A 24,227-nucleotide genomic window follows, 5' to 3' on the forward strand; every position below is an offset into this window, starting at 1 on the left:
CTAGATACTTGTTTTACTACAGTGGTCTGGAACCTAACCCACAATACCTCTGAGTTAGGCCTATAATAGATAACTTCTAGCATAGGTAACTCAAACCTAAATGTACTTCTATTTTAACCCTATCTTTAGATTCATCATCAAAATGATCTTGACAACTTATGTCTCTCTCAGTGATCTAGCATCAGGCCTGACTTCAATGGAAGTTTTACATATATATATATTCCAAGCTCTGGAGAATTCTATGATAACCAGACATTAACTGGGAGAAAGAAAGGCAAGTGGAAGTAGGGGACACAGAGAGCAGGATGAAAATAAGGAAGATACTTGGAACTAGTAGGCTTTAATAAGGAAATTCCACCCCTTTCTACCTACTTCTTACAGGTTTTTATGTTATCCTCCAAACCAAACCAATTTACCGAAAATGTATCTACTTCTTGGAAAGGAAGTTTATCTGTCCTGTTTTCCCTTTCCCATCAGAGACAACTCCCTAAGGACTCCAAAATATATATATGTTCACAAATATAAACAAAACATGCATTCAAGTGATTGTTTTACATTTTCATAACATTTTAACATTTAATAGAAACTATATACAATAATTTTTTATTGTATCTTACATAAGATAGCCACTACAGAAATTTACATAGGTTAGAAGCAAGATGGATGGTTAAGGAGGGCCCAGTCCTGTGGGCTATTCTCAGAGGTTATAGGTCAGAGTTCACTGGAGGATTGAGGGGGGGTTCAGATTATCCAATCAGGTGAGAGGTGAAGAAAGGCTAAAACACAAGCCATTAGATAGAGAAAATCAAACACTGGGTTTCATCAATATCCGAAGGGCACACATCTCCTGCCTAAACACCTATGTGGATTTATTCCAAGACTTGGGAATTCCCATTACAAAGATGTCTCTCCCCTCAGGCATGGTCCCAAATACTCTCTCAATCCCAGCAGCTCTGACATGAATCACCGATCTCTCTTCCTTGCACAAAGTGAGAAGGCATCCACAACTTGTAGATACTACTGGTCCCTTCCCCCCAAATTTGGTTTGACTACAGCACTCAATAACCCAGAGGAAAAACAACGTAATCGGAGTTGTCCTTCAGTGAGAGAGAGTCATAAATATTTGTTTAAAGAATGGAAAATTCAAATCCTCCAAAGTCAAATGGTTCCCAAAACAAACTATCAACTGATAGAAGAAGGTTCTGGCTTCCCATTTGCAGTAGCCACTCCACTTTGAGGCAGTGGTGCAGAGACTTTCTCAGAATTTCGAGACCCCTGTGATCTGCACCCATCTCCAGCCATCTGTATCTGGCCCTGTTAAAAGAAAATCACTTTGGTTACAAATCCATTCATTAGGGTCTGAAACATGAATCTGAATTATCAAGATCAAGACAGCAGACATAAAACAACTCTGAGCAGATGCTCTTCCCCATACGTAACAATCTCTGACCCTTGGGAGTAAGCAGTCATTAGCTATAGCATTCCTGAGGCTCTCCCAATGGGAAGGAGAACTGTGGGTTGTTTCTTCCAATGAAACAGCCATTCTTTGCTGAGACTCCAGAACAGCCAGCAAATCACAGGAAGATAGTTCTTTGGGCCTCTGCTTGAAACCAACAGCATAATACAACTGCTAGTCTTCAGTCAGGGCCACTGGTACCCCACCCAAGAATCAAGGAAAGAAGCCATATCCCATTACTTGTCCATACTCTATGAGAAAAACAATTCCAGTGCTGAACCCTCCCTTTAAAAAGAACCATTTATGTAGACTCCTTGTCTTAACCTCTTCTAGTTAACTACATAAACAGTTTCCTGCTGAGATTCTGGGACTAGTGTCCATCAGGTGTTCTCTCTAAGGGCCCATCTGGAGAACTGCCATCTGGGGCACCTTATAGTCCTCTTGTGATAACAACCCCACTCACTGGGAGTACATGCTAGCCATAGCCAGCAGGGAGACCTGTGTCTGGATGGGGTTGTTCTTCACTTGCCAGAATATCCACTGAGCCTTCAGCAATTTCTTTGACTGAATGATCTTCAAGGGTTAGTGAAGGATCAAAAAGCAAGGGTGAAGGAGGGCACTGCATACCATCACCCACAACATCCAAGTCCTAGGAAAAGAAAGAGAAAAGCCTATCAGGAACACCAAGGGAACCAATAAGCTTAAGTTGGCATATTTTTCAACAAACCTCAAAGCAATTCTCCCATAGTTCCCTCACCTCCTTGCCTACTTTTAATCAAAAAAAGATTTTCCCCAAATGTCTAACAAATGGGGTAAGATCCAAAAAGCACTAAAAACTTTTCCTTGCTGCTGAGTATAAAGCACAGACCACTACAGTAACTTAAACCCATATTTTCAAATTGAAAAATTCAGAGACAGAAAGAATAGTAACTGGAGGGAGAGAGGAAGCAGGAGTTCTAGTTCAATGGGCACAGAGTCTCTTGGCTGATGGGAAAGTTCTGGAGATGGTGATGGTTGTGCAATACTGTGAACGTACTTAACACCACTGAATTATACACTTAAAAATGGTTGAAACAGTCAATTTCATGTTACAAATATTTTACAAAGAAACTCTATTAAAAAGAAAGCATATTCCCTCTAAGACTAACTGTAATCAAGATCTACATTCACCGATGTTGAATATAATACAGACAATCAGCATAATCACAAACTAAAATATTGCTTTAACAGATTGGACAATATGAGGGGTGCCTGGCTGGCACAGTCGATGTAACATGCGACTCTTGATCTCAGTGTCATGAGTAGCCCATGCTGGACACAGAGTTTACTACAAAAAAAAAAAAAAAAAAAAAAAAAAAAATTGGACAATAGAAGATTGCTTGATTACAATGCCCTAACAGCCATAGTGAACTACAAAATTCTACTCTGATTAAGTCCCTATCCCCAAACAGCAAATCCCTGATTTTTACACATACTCCAGTTGCTGAGAAAGGAAAAAAGCAAAAAAGGAAAAGGAAAAGGAAAAGGAAAAGGAAAAGGAAAAGGAAAAGGAAAAGGGGAAGGGGAAGGGAGAAAAAGTATGAACAATTCTATAAACTATGTTCTTCCAATTGAACTAGCCATTCCCATTGGGGTGCTGAATGGCTAACAGACCACAGAAACACATTACTCTTGGCTCCTGTTTGAAACCAACAGCTACAGCAAACCACTGGTCTTGATTCAGGGCCTAAGCATTGCAAAGCCATAGACAATGTGTCAAACTGACTTTCATGCCACCAAGAGTCTACTGCTAACCTCCCCTTCACAAGAGTGAATATTACCCAAGGGTTTCTACTCCCCTACACCCAATCCACTTAGCCCCACAAAGCCCCAATAGAGGCTCAAAGTTTCCAGTAATCTAGCTTCACAAGAAGCTTAGTTCTATGCTTTTAAATTAAGTCTAAGAATATGAAACCCTTTCCCTTTCTTTGGTGTGCTAATCACACTTCACAATTAAGGTAAAGAATATAATTAAAGAATGTACTAGACTTAAAGCTGATTAAAGCAGAAATTTGGAAAAGGGTACGGCCGGCTAACATCTATTTCAGATGTGTAAGAAACTTCTGTACTATTCACAGAAACCAGTGTTTGCACATGGTTAAGCCTGTGAACTATTTTCTCCAATTCTTTTAATATGCACATTATACAAATAATTAACATGGAATTTAAAAGAACCCGTTTAGGTGGTACACCACAAAGTTTCCAAATCTCAGGACGACAATGGTAAGGAAATGTCTTCAAAACAAAATAGATACTGAAAAGGCTTTTCTCACATAGTTATGTTGTCTGTTACAAGAATTAAAATTGGGGGAAAGAACCTAAAACAAGAGAGGAAGAAGGGATCAGCAGAAATGCCTATCACAACAGCAATATTCAGAGATATAAATCCATCAGGACACAAAGAATATATATTTTGTTCTGATCTCAAAAATCACACACAAAAAGAGAGGAACCTCAAAGTAATAGAATTAAGGTATTAGGTACTTGCCAAACATCCTTGGATCAAAGCACAGGAAACAGGCAAATATAACACCCAGATGAAAGACTGAATTTTAACCTAGATTAATACCTAATACCAGGTCTTCCCATAGGTAAAGTTCTTAACTTCTGGTAAAGTTACCAGAAATTATTAACAAGTTATAGAAATGGTGTATAAGGCAGAATATAGGTTACAAGCTAAGAATGCTTGGTGAAATTCATACAGTTAAGAAATCATTTTTTTCCCAGCAAATTTTTTATGCTAATAAATATATCCAGAATTATAGGACAAAATTTCTTTTCTAAAACTGGATTTTGTTTCAACATTTTCTGGAGAATTTTTACCTCCAAAGATTAAGAATAAAACTAACTTTTAATGACCAATATGGTTTATCAAAAGTACATTAATATGAACATAATAGATGTTCAAGTACAAAATGGAATGTTTATCATTTTTAAATCTCTAATGTCAAAGGTCCATCTTAAAAACTCACTGGGTTCCCAAAAATAAGGGGTTACTTCTCATACATTCTTTTTAAGTTTATTTATTTTGAGAGCGAGCAAGCACGTGCATGAGCACACTCACAAGTCAGGGAGGGGCAGAGAGGAGACAGAATCCCAATCATGGTCTGCACCATCGGTGCAGAGCCCAGTGCTGGGCTCGAACTCTCGAACTCATGAGATCGTGACGTGAGCAGAGATCAAGAGTCAGATTTTTAACCAACTGCACCACCCAGGCGCCGCTCCCATACGTTCTTTTTAAAAAATCCAAACAACAAATAAGAATTAACAGATTTGATGGTATATTTTAAAATATTTTTTAAGATTCCTTAAATGTCAAGCTTCACCTATGATCACATCTTATAATCTCTAATGTTTTGTGAAAAATTCTCCAAAAAGCAATACTGAGATGACAAAAACAGGTGAAAAGGGAAAAGCAAAAAGGTCAAACAGAAATGGTTCTAAGAAATTAAAATCAGATGATATAGAATTTACTAACCTAATACATCTATATAAAATACATTTGCTACTTTCTACATATGTACATTAGTACCTGAAAGGAATCTGGTGATGTGCTTATTAGGTTAATTTTTAGATCCTATAAAGCTGCTCATGTTACTAAAAGTTAGGAAGAAAAGAAAAGAAAAGAAAAGAAAAGAAAAGAAAAGAAAAGAAAAGAAAAGAAAAAAGAAAAGAAAAAAGAAAAGGGCACCTCTGCATTTTCTTCACATTTAAAATGAAGGAAAGCGGACAAACTCTGTCCTTATCAATCTAGGACTATGTATTCATTTACCCTCTTCAACATAATCTCTTTGGAAAAATTTGGAAAGCACTTAAGTATATAATAAGGTCCCTTTCTAGTTTTCATATTCTATGAAATGTGTGAAAAATTTTTAATAAGAATTAAGATTATAATAAAAATTGTAATTTTATTATAAATGAAGTAATGAAAATCAAAGTCTAATAAGCATGTAAACCATACATAATCAAAACAGGGGGGTTATGGAAAAAAATTAGAATCAGTTTATTCTTTTGTTTTTTAAGTTTTTATTTATTTTGAGAGAGAGAGAGAGAGAGATATCTCGGGGTTGTGGGTTTGAGTCCCACATTTGGTGTAGAGATTACTTTAAAAAAATAAAATTTTAGGGGCGCCTGGGTGGCTCAGTCGGTTAAGCGGCCGACTTTGGCTCAGGTCATGATCTCGCGGTCCGTGAGTCCGAGCCCCGCGTCAGGCTCTGTGCTGACAGCTCAGAGCCTGGAGCCTGTTTCATATTCTGTGTCTCCCTCTCTCTGACCCTCCCCCGTTCATGCTCTGTCTCTCTCTGTCTCAAAAATAAATAAACGTTAAAAAAAGATTAAAAAAATAAAAAAATAAAATAAATAAAATTTTAAAAAACAAGCACACCTGGCTGGCTTAGTTGGGAGAAGCACGCAACTTTTTTGTTTAAGTTTTTTTATTTTGGGGAGGGGCAGAAAGAGAGGGAGACAGAGAATCCTGCCCAAGCAGTCTATGCACTGTCAGAGATCATGACCTAAGCCAAAGTCAGACGCTTAACCGACTCAGCCACCCAGGTGCCCCAGGATCTTTTTCAGATATTACCCTGTCCTGGTATATCCCCTTTTTTAGCAAGCAATACCCTTGAGGCCACTCAAACTTTGCTTCTACCCTTTGCAAAAATCTTAAAACCTATATTCAATCTTCCATTTAGATTTGTCACATTAAATGTGACATGGTTATATATAATACACCTTTTATTATGAAATTCAGAAGAATTATCTTCAGAATAAATAATGAAGACCTTTATCCAGAGGGCTAAATATTAAGCAAAGTGCTAAGCTAGAGATGGTGTGTCAACTGATGCCTGAAGTCAGACAGTAGGGTAGTGCTAATTAGGGAAACGAAATCAGAGATGGGTTTATGGGCTGGGACCAATTGAGGAACAAGCTTCAAAAAGTAGTGTACATACTTAGAAGGCTATAAAAATAAATAAAGAGATCACTGCTGTTCTAGTCCATTCACAATAGAATCTATGATAACGTATCAAAAATAAAGCCAGTAGCCAGAGCTAAGTTTACAGTCATTTTCTGGAGGGCACATTAACCTGAAAATGAAACCTTTACTACAACAGAACAAAAACACAAGCTTACAACTGTCAAGAGTAGATCTCAGAATCCATTTGTATTACTAAGATTCTAGTGAATCACTCACCTTGTGGGTACCAAATTTCCTGGCTACACCAAATCCATCCATAATCTTAACTTTCCAACTTCCCATAGGTTACAGTTTATTTTCCTTATCATTCTTGCAGCAAAACTTGCCAATTTAACTGTCTCTAAATCAATATGCTAACATACAAATACAACCATACATATATCATTTCAAAAACTTTATCAACTCTCCTGGCCACAAAAGACTAACCTAGTCTCACCATTAACAAATAAGGCCTTGCCTCAAGGGCCAACCAGAGCAGAGCTTCTCTAACTTACATCACTGAACTCCAGAGGTAAACTCTCAGTGGGCTGAAGCTCGGCAGCACTCAAGTACAGATCCATGGGGCCGGCTTCCAGATCGTGTGGCACAGACAGTACCTGCTCGGGCTTATACATCTGAGGAGGCAACTGGAAATGCAGTGGGCAGCAGGGATCCTCAGAGAGGCTTACAGGAACTGGTTTGTTGCAGGGTACCTCTTCAGACCCCTGGCAGCATTTGAAGAGAACCTGATTCGTGTCCTGACAAATATCTGTAGAAAAACGGTCAAGGGAAATAAAATGGATCTATCGGAGGCACAAAATAGGAAAGAGTTGTCTGCCATGTAAAATTCAAGGTGTGGACTACGGAGACAACTGGTTACATTTGAAACAGAACCAAACCCAGTTAGCAATTTTTAAAGTTCTTCTCAAAATAAGTGTCATTCACTAGCATCTAATTCTAGCTCAAACAGCAATTTAAATCTAGTCCCCAATCTACACTTCAGGATCCCAGTCATTTAAACCAGAGACATTAATCTTGTTCTCACTGAGGAGAGTCAAACGCAAAACATTTGAAAACAGTGCTAAGCAAATAGCAATAACAATTCTAGGTCTCTACACCTATTCAGAAGAAACATGTTATGGCAAAAGCAGGTGGATAGCTTGCAGAGGCGGTACCACCTCCTTCCAAGAATCAAGACACAAATGTTTCTGCTCTGTTAAGCAGACTGGCAAAAGATTACAAAAACTTTTTGAATTTTATTTCCAAACTGTTCACAGGTTTTATACTTAAAGCAGCAGAGAACTGGGGAAAATAGAACCTCTAGTAACTAGGGATCTTATCTTGACAATAAAAATAAACTTATTTTATTTCCATGCCCCCTTCCCTTTTGAGGGGGTGGGGGTACTAATGCAGAGGAGTTGCATGCTCCCCCAGAAAGAAAGGAAATAGAATTTCCCATGGAAAGGAACTACTCCAGGAACATTTCAGGAGTACTAACAATTACTTCTATTAAGAGTAAAACAGAAAAGGGCCAGTTTCCAAGTTGGCAAAGAAGCTCTGTAAAATGAATCAAAATTAAAATCATGGTTAGGTAAAACAACAAAATTTAGTTCCAGTTACTCTATGAAATAGTTTTTTACTCAAATGATACCACTTCTTGAAATCTTAACTACATGTTTTTTCCCTAGATTAACAGACAACTGTTATTTCAAATGTGGGTTTATTTTTAAACCAGAAAGCTCCATTTCCTATAAACTACATGTACCCAGGATTATAGAATTATGAGTAAACTTTTCTCCCACATTTTGTGATAATTCCTAAAAATTAAAAAAAATCTAACATACAATTTATTTTTAAACCAAGTAAAACTTCTTGAATAAGCCATTTCTCACAATCACTTCTTGGAAATCTAAGGCAGGGTTTCACAACCCTGGCACTATTGACGTTACTGGCTGCCCAGTGCACTGCCAGGTGCTTAGCAACACTCTGGCCTCTACCCACTAGATGTCAGTAGCATCTCACTGTCACTCCTGAATTAGAACAAGCAAAATTGTCTCCACACATTGCCAAATGAGGATAAAATGGCACCCAGTTGAGAACCACTCCTCTAAAAGAACAGTAAATAGTACAAAGTAAACAGTATTTATTGAATGAAAACGAACAATCAAATGAACAAGCACATGAATCTAATAGGAACAATCAGATTTGCATTGCTTAAGAAAATCTAAACAGTCTCCAATGTGCTTAAAAAGCCCAATCTTATTAAATTATTAATACTTAAGATCAATCCATTAAATTAAATGTTTTAATCAGAACTTTTTTCATGGAATTCAAAGAACTTTCGTAAGTCTCTTATTTAATACAATATATATATCTTGGAAAAACCCTCCCCCCCATCCTCCTCCACCCCCTTTCCTTTCAGATGGGGACAAGAGAGACAAAGAGAAGGGAATGGTTGACCTACAACTAGAGTCTGGGTCCTTCACTTTCAGTCCAGTGCTGTCTCCATTAGACCAGAGTAAAGAGTTAACAGGTCCCCAATGGCAGTCGCATCTTTCTCTGGGAGAAGGACTTAAGGAAGGGTAAGTGACTTAAGCAACTATGGAGCGGAAAGGAAAAAAGCATAAAACAAAAAAAATCATACTTCCCTTCTCTTTTCAAATACATTTCATTTTCAACTCTGCTTTTTAAAATATTAATATTCTAATAAGCTATTTGAGAATAATACTGTAAATCTAAAATACTCCTTAATATCTGTAAATTGAGTTTTTTTGACTTATAAATTCAAGCTCACTGAAGAAAACCTGCAAGTACAAGGCAGAGGAATAAAGGGCATTCACAACCCCACCATCCAAAAATAGTCAATTTTTACTTCCCCTCCCAGGATTTGATTATATGGAATTCCATACCCTATTTTTGTCACTATCAAACATTTTTCTATGTCACTCATTAATTTTATTAAATAAAATGTTTAACCCCTGACCTATTCCATATTATATAATAATTTTCTTCTTTGTTCCCCATCTCTGAGAATTTCAAGGCTGTCTCTAGTTGAAAAAGTTTTATGTAAAAATATTGGTCTTTGCATTTGATTATCTCCTTAAAATAAATTCCCAGAGGTGACATTATCATATCAAAGAATATGAATACTGTCAAGCTGCTTTCTAAAAAGTTTGTGCCACTTGATCTTCCCACTGACAGTATTTAGAAGGATCCATTTCACCATAACCTCAACCTGAAATTCACTGAATAAACATCATATATATACAAACATCAAATTCATAGATTAAAATTTTCATTTCCTATTTCACTTATGTACAGTGAAAACACTTTTCCACTATTAGCCATTTCTACTTTTAAATCTGTCCACCTTTGCCCAATTATGTTTTGAGCATTTATCTATAGTTTTTAATTACCTTGCACAAGTATTTTGTGTATTAAGGACAGTAATCCTTCATCAGACATTTATTGCAATAATTAATAAACTAGTAAAACATTCAATAAATAGAATAGAAAAAAGTCTTCTTTTCAAAGACCAAGAAAAGGTTCTCCTTTTTCTATTAAAAAGATATTTTATTTTCCATATACTTTATATCTCCTTCCAGGCAAATGAAATCCATCAAGATTTATGCCTTTAGATAATAGTATTTAACAAGTGCTTTACTGTGAAAGCAACTTACTCGATATCCATAATAAAGATGCACTTTCACAATCGAATAAACAAGTCAAAAAGTCTTGTAACCTGATAGTAAACGTGACCTCGTAGCCGAATCAAGAAATGCTATGATGGTTCAAAGGCAAACTAATTGGGAGGGTAGGGGTGGGAGCATTCCATTTTTGGAAACAGATAAGCTTCCAATTTGAATAAAGTCTAAAATACACAAATTGGCCATACAAAAGATTAATTCTCAAAGGAAGGTCACAGTTCAGAACCTATTGTTTTTTTGGTGGAAAACCCACAGTAAATTTTTTTTTTTTTGATAACTGGACTTAACAGTATTATAATTCCAATGAACAAGTTCTATCAGGGATCTCTATAGTTTGGAATCCCAGTATTAATCAACAACAAATAAATATTAGCCCACACCTATCTCTAATGACTCAGATGTTTCTTTCTAATGAACTGACCATTACATTTCCAAAGTTCTGAAATGGCCAACAGACCATAGAAAGACATTTCTTTAGGCTCCTGCTTGAAACCAACAGCTTCGACAAACTGCTGGCCTTGATTCAGGGCCAAAGGAAAACAAAGACCTTCAATTAAGCAAACTATAAGATATTCCCACCAGCCTTTAGCCTAGCTAGCAAACTGAAAGGAATAAAAAAGATACGGGTAAGGCAGTGTCTGGTCATTGGAAGAGACTGATTGGAACATCGAACATCATCCACAAAGGCCAAGCACCTCTGACTGGAACGAGTCGTATGAGCCTAAAACGGAGAAAATAAATAAACGTTCAAAAGAAAATACAACCAGTTATCTATGACAATACTAACTTATAACATGTAAGGTACACCCTTAAAGGCTAAAGAAAAAAAAAACCCTCAATATTTGACAAATTTACTCACAAGACTATATGAAAGAAAAAAAAAGTTAAAACCTCATGTTCAAATAATGAGTCAACCCTAATCCAAAATACTTCTCCAGATTATAAGAATGTGATCAGCCTAATGGTTTTCAAACTATTTTGTCTTTTAGAAACCCTTCCCCCCTTTTTACGGCTTGAACTCATAACCTCAAGATCAAGAGTGGCATGCTCCAAAGACTGAGCCAGCCAGGCACCCTAGCAAACCACTTTTTAAAACTGTAATTTTATAGGCGCCTGGGTGGCTCAGTCAATTAAGTGTCTGATTTCGGCTCAGGTCATGCTCTTGCAGTCCATGAGTCTGAGCCCCACATTGAGCTGTGCTGACATCTCAGATCCTGGAGCCTGCTTCAGATTCTGTGTCTCCCTCTCTCTGCCCTTCCCCTGCATACACTCACTCTCTCTCTCTCTCTCTCTCTCCCTCACACAAATAAATATTTAAAAAAATTTTTTTTAATTGTAGTTTTATGTGGAGCCTCAACAAATAAAACAGATAAAAATGGAATTATCATTGAGGCAGAGACCAAGGGCTTAAAAAACAAATTAAGAATGATCACTTGGGGCGCCTGGGTGGCTCAGTCGGTTGAGCGTCCGACTTCGGCTCAGGTCATGATCTCACAGTCCGTGAGTTCGAGCCCCGCGTCGGGCTCTGTGCTGACAGCTCAGAGCCTGGAGCCTGCTTCACATTCTGTGTCTCCTTCTCTCTCTGCCCCTTCCCTGCTCATGCTCTGTCTCTGTCTCAAAAATAAATAAACATAAAAAAAAAAAAAAAAAAAAAAGAATGATCACTTAACTGTGCTCTTTTCAATTTACCCCACATCCAATTAAAAATTAAGTCAGATTTCAGAGCCAAGACTATACAATATTTTGACTATTTGTGACTTTGTAAACAACGCAAATATATGCCCCTTAGAGGTATAAACACAAATTACCTGTTGGGCAGCACCATCTGTGGCCAGCATTCTGCGTTCCTTCAGCTGCCTATGTAATAAGGCTTCCACTCCATAGCGCTGACGATACCGCCGAAGACATTTTAGACGCTTTAAGTTCTCTCGTTCTTTGGCCAAAAGTCCCTCTGGGCCAGTCAGGAGACTACTACCTGGTGAGTCACAACAGTCAAGACGCTATGTGCCAAGTAACCAATGAAGGATGGCTTCCCCAAATTAAGAAGAAATAAACTGGGAAATCTTTAGCCGTAAGACAGCCATCTTCAAAAGCAAATTTTTCACTCCAGGTACCAAGACAGAAATACATCTAAGTACTACCAAATGCACATGTTGAACCCACAATACAACAGCTTATTGGAACTTAGCATAAAACTTGCCTAGAGCTTCATGTTCCACTTTGCGATTATGTAAATAACGTCGCTTCTTCTCTTTGAGCAGGTGCTGAAGTCGTTTAAACTGATCGATGTACAAAGACTGCAACCGAATTAGTTTCTCACGCATAATCAGGGCAACTTCTTCTGCTGTATAAACACCAGCATGTCTACAATGAAACAGAATTCAGCAAAGCATAAGAAAACACAATAAACCCCAAGCTTAAAAGGACACAAGGTTAGAGGTGAGACTTAACCTTGTTACTTAACAAGAAGTCACCCAACTGCCCATCAACAGATGAAGGTAATGATGTGGCATATATATAAATAGAATATTTACTCAGCCATCAAAAAGAATGAAATCATGCCACTTGCAACGTGGATGGAGCTAGAGTGTATTATGATGCTACACAAAATAAGTCGGTCAAAGAAAGACAAATACCATATGATTTCACTTATGTGGGATTTAAGAAACAAAACAGATGAACATATGGGATGGCGGGATGGCTGGACGGCTGGATAGATAGATAGATAGATAGATAGATAGATAGATAGATAGATAGCTGGCTGGATAGATAGATAGACAGACAGACAGACAGACAGACAAAAAAGAGGGAAAGAAACCATAAAAGACTCTTTAACTACAGAGAACTGAGGTTGCTGGAGGGGAGGTGGGTGAGGGATGGGCTGGAAGGGTGATATGTATTAATGCGTGCACTTGTGATAAGCACTGGGTGTTATGGACTCTTTTTTTTTTTAAGTTTACTTATTTATTTTTGAGAGAGAAAAAGAGAAAGCACATGCGCACAGAAGGGGGAGAGCCAGAGAGAAAAAAATCCCAAGCAGGCTCCACACCATCAGCACAGAGCCCGATGCAGGGACTGAACTCACGAACTGTAAAATCATGACCTGAGCAGAAGTTAGTCATTTAACCAACTGAGCCATTTAGGCGCCCCAAGCATTGGGTGTTGTATGTAAATGATGAATCACTGAATTCTATTCCTGAAGCCAATATTACACTGTTTGTTAACTAACTAGAATTTAAATAAAAATTAGAAAATAAAAAAGAACTCACCACTGAGACAATCACCTTATTAAATATGAACATTGTCATGCAACATGCAAGTTGTTATTAAAAAACAAAACAACAGGGGCACCTGTGTGGCTCAGTCAGTTAAGTGCCCTACTCTTGATTTTGGCTCTGGTCACATGCTCACCGTTGAGCCCCATGTCAGGCTCTATGCTGACAGAGCAGAGCCTGTTGGAGATTCTCTCTCCCTCTCTCTCAGCCCCTCCCCTGCTCACAATCTCTCTAAATAAACAAATAAATAAATATGGCTGTTCCAGACATTCATGGCTAATTATTAAAATCATGTTATTAAAACCAGGACACACGGGTGGCTCAGTCAGCTAAGCATCTGACTCTTGATTTTGGCTCAGGTCATGATCTCACAGCTGTTGAGATCAAGCCCTACATCAGAATCTATGCCAACAGGGGGGCCTGGGCGGCTCAGTCGGTTCAGCGTCTGACTTCGGCTCAGGTCATGATCTCACCATTCATGAGTCTGAGCCCCATATCAGGCTCTCTGCTGACAGCTCAGAGCCTGGAGCCTGCTGCGGATTCTGTGTCTCCCTCTCTCTTTGCCCCTCCCCCACTCGTACTCTGTGTCTGTCTCAAAAATAAATAAAACATTTAAAAAAGTTAAAAAAAAAAAAAACAAAAAAACAAAACCATGCTGACAGCCAGAGCCTGCTTGGAATATTCTCTCTCAAAATAAACAAACATTAAAAAAAAAATTTTTTTAATAAAAGCATGCACCAACTTCCCTTACTCTGATACTCATAAATTTAAGTCAGAGATTTATTATCTGACTGCATCTTCTTTTTTTTTTTAATTTTTTTTTTTTAACATTTACTTTTGAGACAGAGAGAGACAGAGCATGAATGGGGGAGGGGCAGAGAGAGAGGGAGACACAGAATCGGAAGCAGGCTCCAGGCTCTGGGCCATCAGCCCAGAGCCTGACGCGGGGCTCGAACTCACGGACTGCAAGATCGTGACCTGAGCTGAAGTCAGACGCTCAACCGACTGAGCCACCCAGGCGCCCCTCTGACTGCATCTTCAACAAAGAGGGAATCATCTTACATTCCTTGTATATTAGTGTCTCTTATCTAAGGGCATTCCTCCAAATTTATTTTAATAACAATGAAGACTCAATAACTTGAAATGACCTTTACCAAAACTAACTCTGAATGCCTGTAGAAGTCATATAATAAAAATTACTTTCTAAAAAGGGAACGATTGAACAATTACTCTTTTTTTTTTTTTTTTTTAACTTTTCTTGGCTGGCTATTTCTGTTGTTGTTGTTTATTTTAGAGACAGAGAGGGGGAGAGGGGCAGAGAGAAAGAATCTTAAGCAGGCTCCACACCCAATCTTACCATTGTTGAGATCAGGACCTCAGCTGAAATCAAGAGTCAGATGTTTAACCGACTGAGCCACCCTGGCGCCCCTAACAGTTACTCATAGGCTAAAACTTCACCAGTGCTGGATGTTGTTATAAATGGACTTTTCAGATTCCTTTTTTTTATTTTTTATTTTTTAGCATTTATTTATTTTTTGAGAGGCAGAGAGAGACAGTACGAGCATGGAAAGCACAGAAAGAGGGAGACACAGAATCCGAAGTAGGTTCCAGGCTCTGAGCTGTCAGCACAGGGCCTGATGCAGGACTCGAACTCACCAACAGTGAGATCATGACCTGAGCCACCCAGGTGCCCCTCAGATTACTTTTTACAAAGCAATTAAGTAAATGGTTACTTTGAGGGAAATCACATACACATACCTATAAGGGGGAAAAGAAACTATGCCAATATTAATCCTAGTTAGGATAAAATCTCTAATGACATCATAAACAATACAAAAAGCACCCTCCTGGAACAAGCAAATGAAGACGATATATGCTGTCAATTGCTAACGATTCAAAAAGTGGTCCTAGTGACAATAAGACACTGGCACCAGAGATGAAATTCAAAGAATTTCATTAAATACTTTTATCAAATTTAACAAGACAGTAATATGCAACCACATTAACAAATTTAATACTCTAAGACATTTCACAACTGTATTTACATCCCTAAAAATGCAAATATCTTAGGAGGTCAAAATTTTTTGGATAATCTCATGGGGGAATTAAGGAAAGCCTTATATTTAGTTGCCTAATAGTTGACCATACTTGGGGCTTTACTTTCCCCCTTGGAATGTTCCTTTTAGGAGAAATTGACACCAAATACCTAGTCCTTTTAACATTTATACTTCTCATTAACTGGTATTTTTAAGCTACACTAGCATAAATGTGTCCCCAAGAGACTGATCCACTCTAGATTACTACTGACAAAATCAAGTTTCTGGACCTTCAAAGCTATTTACCATACTAAAGGACAGTCACTTTGTGACCCTACAGAGCATATACCTCTTCAAAGCAGCAAGTCTGGCATTTCCAGAAGCACAATGGGGGGGAAAGAATGTTTGATATTAAGTTACCAAGTAAATAAACCAAATAAACCGAAGTTACTATGAGAGAATTCTGCTAGATAATGACTAGATAACGAACATTCCTTTGCAAACTACTTAGATGGAACTTTCCAATAAGTACTTCCTGAAGAGCTGACTACACTGACATTACTCAAGAAAAATAGACGCAATTATTATACTCAGAAAATGTAAACCTAAATGACTTTTTATGAACAGACTAAAAATTCATTACCCCTCCCACTATTTATAATACTTCTATGCAAATGGTCAGTGGGAAGTATTAGACAGTAATCAAAAAGAATGAAGAAAACAAAAAAAGAAAAAACTCAAGTAAACACAAACCATGAGACTTTTGAGTGGCAATGTTTTTGTTTCTGTAACTCCAAGGTGACCCATGGGTTAAATGAAGAGTAGAACCTTAGTTAAGATATAATTACATACACATATTACTCACTTCTGGTTTCTACCTCAGTTTCTCTTAGCCATGAAACCAAAGGGCACTCTTGAACATCTTTTTATTTTTCCACCAGGGGGAAAAAAAAAAAAAACACTCATAAAATGTAACTCTGAAAAAAATGTATTCAAATACAATCACATTATTGTTCCTGAGATTTAAGCCAGGAATCCACTTACATCAGTTTCCTCTTCTCTAACTGATCTAAGCCATTTCTCAACCAACCTTCCACTCCTATGTCCAAGAAATTTCCTATTTTTTCCCCTATACTTTCTCATGTGTAGAATTTGATATCTAAAAACTTCCCCAAATTCCAAGACTTCCAAACAAGAATCAAATTTTGCCTTGCAGCAAGATGGTGATGAACCAGGACACTTTAACATACGGAAGCTATTAAGCTATTACTGCTCACAAATAACTAAGTTATCTTCAACACGGCTAGGTTATTAACCTATTAATAGTTTACTATAGTTAATTAACAGCATTACTGTAGTCCACACACTGACTGCAAAAAATATTTAAAAGCCTTATGTGGAGTTACAACTTACTTTAGGGGATCTTCTTGATCACTGTCTATGCTATCAGCTTCACTGTCAGGGTCACCTCTCCATGTCTGATCCACAGTAATGGGTTCCTGCTCCCCATCACTCCAGCTGTCTTCATCTGAGGCAAGGAAGGGAGAGCAGCCATTAAGACTTCCCACCTCTGTAACTCCACCACACAAAACTAGATTACTTAACACATCAACCCAAACCTTAAAATTTAAAACAAAACAAACAACTCCCGCCACCTCCCCCCCAAAAAAATTTTTTAGCAGAAAGGCACTGGCAAATAAAGTCAGCTTAAAAAATACAACCCAGGTAAGCGTACTTATAACATAAAGGAGGTAACCATGCCCTCAAAAAGACAGAAAGGTCAACTCAAAATTACTCTTGCTTCCTGAAATTACCTTGCCTAACAAAGACAAGCATAAAAACAGCTATGAAGGAAACAGTCATAAAGTCAAGAAAGTAAACCCAAGCACAGGCTACTTCAAACTGAAAAGAACTGGTGAACATAGCAATGCTGGAATTCTCATCAAATTGTCAATGAATTATATTATTACCGTATTATCACGTGTCCTATATGTTCAAGATACTGTGCTAAATAAACCAAAATAAGTTCTTTAACTTACTTTTTCCTTTTTCATTCTAAGGAGAGAAGATCCTTACCCAGAATTCGGCTGGCTTCGCTGCGGCTACTTTCTGGAGTCTGAGACCCCAGCTCTGTCTTAGCATAGGAGCTCAGCTGGCACAAGAGTGTTTCACCCATAGGCCCTGGATTAGTCTTCTTCATTTGAGCATGAAGTGCCAGGGCATTCCTACGGGCATGTTCAGCACAGAAAGACACCCTAAGAAGACAAAATATTAACATTTTATACTCAGGTCCCTTCTTGAAAGAGTTCTACCATTTTCACTGTCACTAATCTTTAGATCATTTTTAGGAAATTAAAATTACTATTACCTTCATTTATAAATTAAAAAGGCCAGTGAAGCAGAGTAATTTAACTAGCCCAAGGTCAACTCATTTGGTATTACTAAGGGGAAATGCAGGTATCATAATCTGGTGCTTCATTCATCAAACAAAACATTCCAACTATAAAAACGCTGACATCATCTTAGAACAAATCAAAGAGATCCTCTTTCATCTTTCAAAATTGGTTCTGGAAGGCAACTCTACACTTTAATTCAGTATCAATCCACTGAAGGTAAGAAGATGTGGGACACAATTTTAAAACCAAAATATACATGCAGAATTCACTAGCCAAGTTATGTGAATACTTTTGCTTCTTTGATGAAAGCTATAAAGCTTTTCTGGGGAACCAGAATACACATACACGCAGTTTTGCATATTACTTAACAAGGATCAGGGATGACCCACAGGGCCATGGACTCCAGAGTTAAGAATAATCTAGAATATCCCTTTATTTTATAGACAAGAGAAAAGGTCTAAACAGATTAATTGAGTGGACCAAACGGAAGTGGTCTCTCCAGTTTTCAACGTTTTTATTTTTTCTCCCCAAGGATATATCCATAACCCCAATTTTACAAAAATCCCAGATATTCCCAAGCCCACAATATACCACATCTCCCCTCTCGCTTTAAAAGTACAAACGACATAGATTATTATCTACACATATATACCCATCTTTCTTCTCAGGCTTTGGAGCAGCACTGGGACATCTTTTTCCATTCTTCGTCGATATATAACTACACTGCTTGAAGGGTGCATTCTTGTCTTCAAGGATATGCTTAATACAAAACTCCTGCCCCTCCAGACGAGGTTGCGAGCATGGGCGGTGAGTGAATGAACAAGACAGAGGCTCCTGAGACCTGGGCACTGGGGTTATCCTCCCCCGATTGGTCGGCAAGACGTGGATCCGAATCCTGTTCATACCAAAACCTGCAGGGTCACACACACAAAAAGCCCTTACCCTTCCCGAAAATTCCTGCTCTACGACATCCGGGCAGACTGCAGATAGTTTCCAAAGGACAAGCAGAAGTCACGCTCTGTAACTCCCCTCCGCACAGGTCTCCCCAGGCCATTAGACAATTTGTCTCACTTCAACCTCTGCGCCATGCCCGCCCCCACCCTGAACACAAGCACGTCGTATCTCAGACTCGCATGGCCGGCGCACGAGGAAGGAGCGCCCGCCCCACGCGGTGGCGGCAACGCCGCAGCGCCGCGCCCGGCCTCCGCCTCCGCCTCTTTGCACGCCGCCTTTGTCCCAGCCCGCCTCAGAGCTCACGGCTGGGCCCTGCCCGTCCTCGGCCGCCTGTGCAAGCGCCATTTTGTCCTCCGGCTCTGGGCACCAGAGAATCTGGCTTCTGGGAGCCCAGAGCAGGAGAGCGACATCCAGGCTGTTTGAGACAAAGTAACAACTCGGAGAGGGCAGGAGGAGCGAAGCAGCAGCCTAACCGCAGAAGAGAGATCAAGCACCGCGGCCATGTTACCTGTGCCGCCGCGCCGCGCCGCTAAGCCTCTGCCCGCGCCAGCCGCTTCTAACTCGGCCCCTGCTCCTTTCCAGGCTCCCAATTCCTGATTGGCTACTGTGCCCACGGCGGTGTGTCACCATTGGCCGAGGCCAGCTACCTATCATGTCTGGGGGGGCGGGGCGCTGAGAAAAAGCGCGGCTGGGGTGGCTAAGAAGACCTGTCCGTCAGTCAACAGCTCCGCCCCGGGGAGGGTGAGGTTGAGGGTGATCTTGCTGCCGGAGTCTTTGGCGCGGCGGTGCTGTTTTTTTCTACGTCACAGCGTGGCTTCCTTTCGGTATACTTTTGGGACTACTTTTGGCCGCTGTGTGGTTCTAGGGTGCTGTTACCTCACCGTCCCTACACAGCGGGTAAAAAAAATCAGTCATATAGAGGCCAAAGGATCACGGTACAGTTGACTCTTTATACAGGAAAAAGCTGTAGTTTTCTTTTGTGAGCAGTTGGTTTGAGTACGGAGTCTGGGAAATTAAACACTTGATTTTTCAGAGCAACCCTAAGAGGCAGAGGCTATTATTTCCATTTTACAGATAAGATAACCAAGGAATAGAATGGGCCTAAGTCTAGTAAATGGCAGAAGGAGAATTTGAACCCAACCCTCATTCTTTATCCCTTTATAGTACAGAGCATTGGACTGAGAATAAGGAAATATGAGTTCTGGTTTAGGCCTTGGTTATTGAAAATTCTCTACAATTTCATACTAAATAATGGAGGTATATAGAAATGGTAGACACAATCCCAATTTTATCATACGTTAGCAATTTTTAGTTAAAAACATCTTTTTTCATCACCACACCTCTTGTAGAAATGAACCAACAATCTTTCCCTCTAACCCTTCTGGATCTTTTTTGCATCCCAACATTCCCAAAGCTTCTTTATCTAGTGTCAGTTTCATTTAAAACGTTTCTCCAGTACCAATGAGCAGGTATGATTCACAGTGCAGGTGAGTATAGAGAATCTACAATGCTCCAACAACAGCAGTCAGCTTAGTCACAAGGGATTAAAACAAAAATGGGAGGTGGAGTAGGTAGAGGAGATGCCAATTCCAGATTAGGGCATCCCTAGAAGGCCCATTACTGAAATTCATTCAAGAAATATTTACTGAGTGCCTAAGTGCCATGCACTAGACATACAGAGAGAACAGGAAAGATAACCATGCTCTTTTGAAGTAAACATGCTTGAGCAGTTTGAGATTGTGGATGCAATACAAACATAATATTAATAGCAACTGTGATTTATACACATAAGCAAACACTCCGACCTTCAAAAGGGGTACAAAGAAGATATTTGTTATAAACACTCTATAACTCCAAACTAACTGGAGGAAACCACATTACAGAAAATATGGGAATCAATCTACAACCAAGGACACCTGACTGACTCAGTCAGTAGAGCATGCAACTCTTGAACTTGGCATTGTAAATTCAAGCCCCACGTTGGGTAGAGAGATTACTTAAAAATAAAACCTAAAAAAAAAAAAAAAATCTGTAACCAAATGTGGTAATATCATAAAGGGATATTAAAACTCTACTATACTGAACAATGAAAAGAGGCTTTAGGAACTAGATAGGGATACAGCAGACTTTAACTAGGTCTACCATAGGTCTTAGTTGAAATAAAACCCTCCTGCTAAATCCAAGAAAGGCAAAAAAGTTGCTATGTAGAGCCACTTCCTTCTAAGTGAGTAAGAGGGCAGATATTATTGAAGGGTCAAGATGTTAGCAAACTTTTTGTGCTGTTTAACAAAGTAGATGGCTGTTTGTAATCCACTGAACACTCTGCTAGGCATTAAATAGGTTAAAGTGGACCTGAGGATCTTTGTAAAGAAAAATTGGCAAAGATGAATTTTTTTAATCTTTTTTATTTAAGTAACCTCATTTGGGGCTCAAACTCATGAACCCAAGATCAAGAGTCGCATGCTTTCCTGACTGAACCAGGAGGCCCCACAAAATCAGGTGCCCCACAAAAATGAATTCTTGAGAGTTTTTCAGAATTTGGAGTTTTGGGGACCAGTCCTAGAGAAAGGTATGCATGTGAGACAGAGACAGAATGAATATGAATGAATGCCAAACTCCTCCTCTTTCTATAGTCATTCTCATCTCAGTATGACAACTCCATCCTTCCAGTTGGTCAGGCCAAGCACTGGGAATCATCCTTGACTTCTCTTCCAACCTTACAGCAGATCCTATGGCTCCATCTTCAAGATACGTAATTTCTCACTACCTAGTCCGAGCCACTCTCATCTGTTACCTTAATTATTGTGAAAGCCCCTTTAGCTTTGACTCATGCAATCCATCTTAAATACAGCAGTCCAAATGAACACTTTAAAACCTAAGCCAGATCTTGTCACTTGTCAGCTCAAAGCGTTTCGATGGTGCATTTCACTGTCTACAGAATGGCTTACAAGGCCTTATAGTATCTAGCTTTCCATTGCCTCTCTAACCACATATCCTGCTACTCTCTGTTCCTCACTTATGTCCATATTAGCTACACTGGCCTCCTTGCTATTTCTCAAACCTGCCAGTGTATTCTCACTTCAGAACCTTTGCACTTATTTCCTGGAATGATCCTGTAAAGTTCTTACCCCAACTATTCTCACGGCTTGCTCTCACCTCTTCCAGATCTTTGCTGAACTGTAATTTCACGAGGCCTTCCTTCCTAGCCATCTTATTTCTGATTTCGAGAGCCTTACCTACACACACACAAAACATCTCTATCCCTCCTTCTCCCCTTTACATTCTCCAAAGTCCTTGTCATCTAACATACTAAGTTCTACTTATTTATTTGTTTCCCCTACAACTACAATGTGTAAGTTCTGTGAGGGAAGGATGTTTGTGGCTTACCGCCATATCCCCATCAGTAAGCGGTACACAGCACTTGATAGGTACTATTTTCTTTTTTTTTTTTTTTAATGTTTTTATTTATTTTTGAAGGAGAGAGAGAGAGAGACAGCATGAGCAGGGGAGGAGCAGAGAGAGAGACACAGAATTGGAAGCAGGCTCCAGGCTCTAAGCTGTCAGCACAGAGCCCGATGCGGGGCTCGAACCCACAAACTGTGAGATCATGACCCGAGCCGAAGTCGGACGCTTAACCGACTGAGCCAGCCAGGCACCCCTGATAGGTACTATTTTCTAATGAAGGAATAAATGTAAGGTAGAAAAGTGCCTGAAACTACTCTTCAGAAAAGGTTGATCTAGTATTCAATTTTAACTTGCTTTTATCGCTGTGGCTTTTTGGTTACCTGTTGGTTTTGTGTTATGTGAAATGAAGAAAAGGTGCAAAAAGGTAGCACACATAGGACAGGTGACATAAACCACATGAGTTCAGAAATAGGCCCCAGAGCTACAGATTGCAGTGAACACATGCCTCTTATACAGTAAATGCAGTCCACAGAAGGGGCTTCAAACTTTCCTCAGAACAATGAATGAGATCAAGCCATTCTTATTCAGCTATCAAGTGTCATGGAAACCATCATCACATAAACATTAGAAGATGAAGCCTAATTCTATCAATTAGTTTAACAAGCCCTATTAATGGGGATCCAGTTGCACACCACCTTTATATTGATTTATACCTCATCTATTCCCAAGGATGACAGTTGATAGTAACTCTAACAAAGAGAAATCACTAAACTTATGACTTTGTAGTATCATCCATCTTTACATTATTTCTCTTCTCTGCCATTCAAACCAGACCAGAATTCTTAAAATGTCAGCAATTCCCACAAAAGTTTTAGGAGAGGTACAGCAAACAAAAATCCTAAGTTGTCATATTTTAGAAAATGGAAGGATGACCAGAACTCAAGTGATTTTTTTTTCAGAAGTGTACATCATTCTGTTAAATTGATCTTTTTTCCTTGTAGAGTTTACTTATTTTTTAGGGGGGGGGGGGGGGGAGGGGCAGAGAGAGGGTCCCAAACAGGCTCTCCACTGTCAGTGTGGAGCCCAAGTCAGGGCTTGAACTCCCAAACCGTGAGATCATGACCTGAGCCAAAATCAAGAGTCCGATGTTTAACAGCCTGAGCCACCCAGGAGGCCCCGCCTTTTAGTTTTTAAACTATAGCTTCCTCTAACTTTGTTATAATTTGGGAGTATTTTAGCATAAAATCCTTTCCCTTTAAATGTGTAATTTACATATGTGTGGTTTTACATGTCCCAGAAAGAATATTCACTATCAATTTTTCCAAGCACCACCAAAAATACTTTATTGAGTGAGGGTTTTTTCCCCCTCTGACTACACCATACTACCATACTACCGGGTTCACTGTGACCACCAGATCTTAGGTCCTTCCAATGAACTCAATTCACACAGGATCCTGTGTAGTCAGAAAGTACATACTACTACCAAAACTAAAAACTGTAATCATAACAATAAGGTGACAGTTAAAGACTAATTTGAAGACTTAGGACACATAAACAACAATCAGATAAGTGTTTTATCATTAACATTTATTGATGGGATGGATAAATACATATTGAGAAACATACTTGACAGCAAGATATCAAACTGATAGCCAGACTATAAAATGTATACAACATCCTTTTTTAAATTTTTTAAAAATGTTTTGAATTTTTTTACAAAGAGCCCTTACTGTAATGGTCACTTACATACTATCAATCACATAACAACAGTAGAGATCCCAGGGGTAGCATCCAGAACTGAGGTGCCCCAAGGAGGACAGAGGCAACAGCAGAATAGTATGCTGAGAAAGGACTCTTAAGAGCAATACAAAGAAAACAGACAAAAATATTACCACAAAATTGTACCTGAGTGACATAGATTGGTAAAGTATTTTACTTTTTTTTTTTCTTCTTTGCTCTTTGGTCTGATAAGAAAACGGACAGTTTCAGGTGTGTGGAACAGGATAAG

At 39.0% G+C, this 24,227-nt stretch overlaps 1 protein-coding gene and 3 non-coding genes across 8 annotated transcripts; all 4 read right to left on the reverse strand.

The window, feature by feature from the left end:
- Window positions 1-546: 546 nt before the first annotated feature.
- Window positions 547-19,404, reverse strand: KANSL2 (KAT8 regulatory NSL complex subunit 2). Of its 5 annotated transcripts, none has more exons than XM_081796149.1 (10): window positions 19,323-19,404; window positions 18,513-18,771; window positions 17,541-17,719; window positions 16,878-16,992; window positions 12,354-12,517; window positions 11,962-12,128; window positions 10,778-10,874; window positions 6,962-7,215; window positions 1,986-2,105; window positions 547-1,314 (listed from the first exon to the last, which is right to left on the reverse strand). In XM_081796149.1, the coding sequence occupies exons 2-10, from the start codon at window positions 18,761-18,763 to the stop codon at window positions 1,183-1,185; spliced, it is 1,479 nt and encodes a 492-aa protein (XP_081652275.1). In that variant the 5' UTR covers window positions 18,764-18,771; window positions 19,323-19,404; the 3' UTR covers window positions 547-1,182. The 5 variants fall into 5 exon arrangements, with proteins under 5 accessions (XP_081652275.1, XP_060513773.1, XP_060513770.1 ...); XM_060657790.3 differs by having other exon boundaries at window positions 7,064-7,215; window positions 11,962-12,124; window positions 12,350-12,517; XM_060657787.3 differs by having other exon boundaries at window positions 11,962-12,124; window positions 12,350-12,517.
- Window positions 1,517-1,651, reverse strand: LOC132660488 (small nucleolar RNA SNORA2/SNORA34 family). Its single transcript, XR_009601828.1, has one exon. It is a non-coding gene; the product is annotated as a small nucleolar RNA SNORA2/SNORA34 family (small nucleolar RNA).
- On the reverse strand, window positions 3,053-3,185 carry LOC132660487 (small nucleolar RNA SNORA2/SNORA34 family). Its single transcript, XR_009601827.1, has one exon. It is a non-coding gene; the product is annotated as a small nucleolar RNA SNORA2/SNORA34 family (small nucleolar RNA).
- On the reverse strand, window positions 10,550-10,686 carry LOC132660486 (small nucleolar RNA SNORA2/SNORA34 family). The gene has a single exon (XR_009601826.1). It is a non-coding gene; the product is annotated as a small nucleolar RNA SNORA2/SNORA34 family (small nucleolar RNA).
- Window positions 19,405-24,227: the final 4,823 nt, after the last annotated feature.

Source organism: Panthera onca, chromosome B4 (assembly GCF_046562875.1).
Source record: "Panthera onca isolate mPanOnc1 chromosome B4, mPanOnc1 haplotype 2, whole genome shotgun sequence".
Lineage (NCBI taxonomy): Eukaryota > Metazoa > Chordata > Mammalia > Carnivora > Felidae > Panthera > Panthera onca.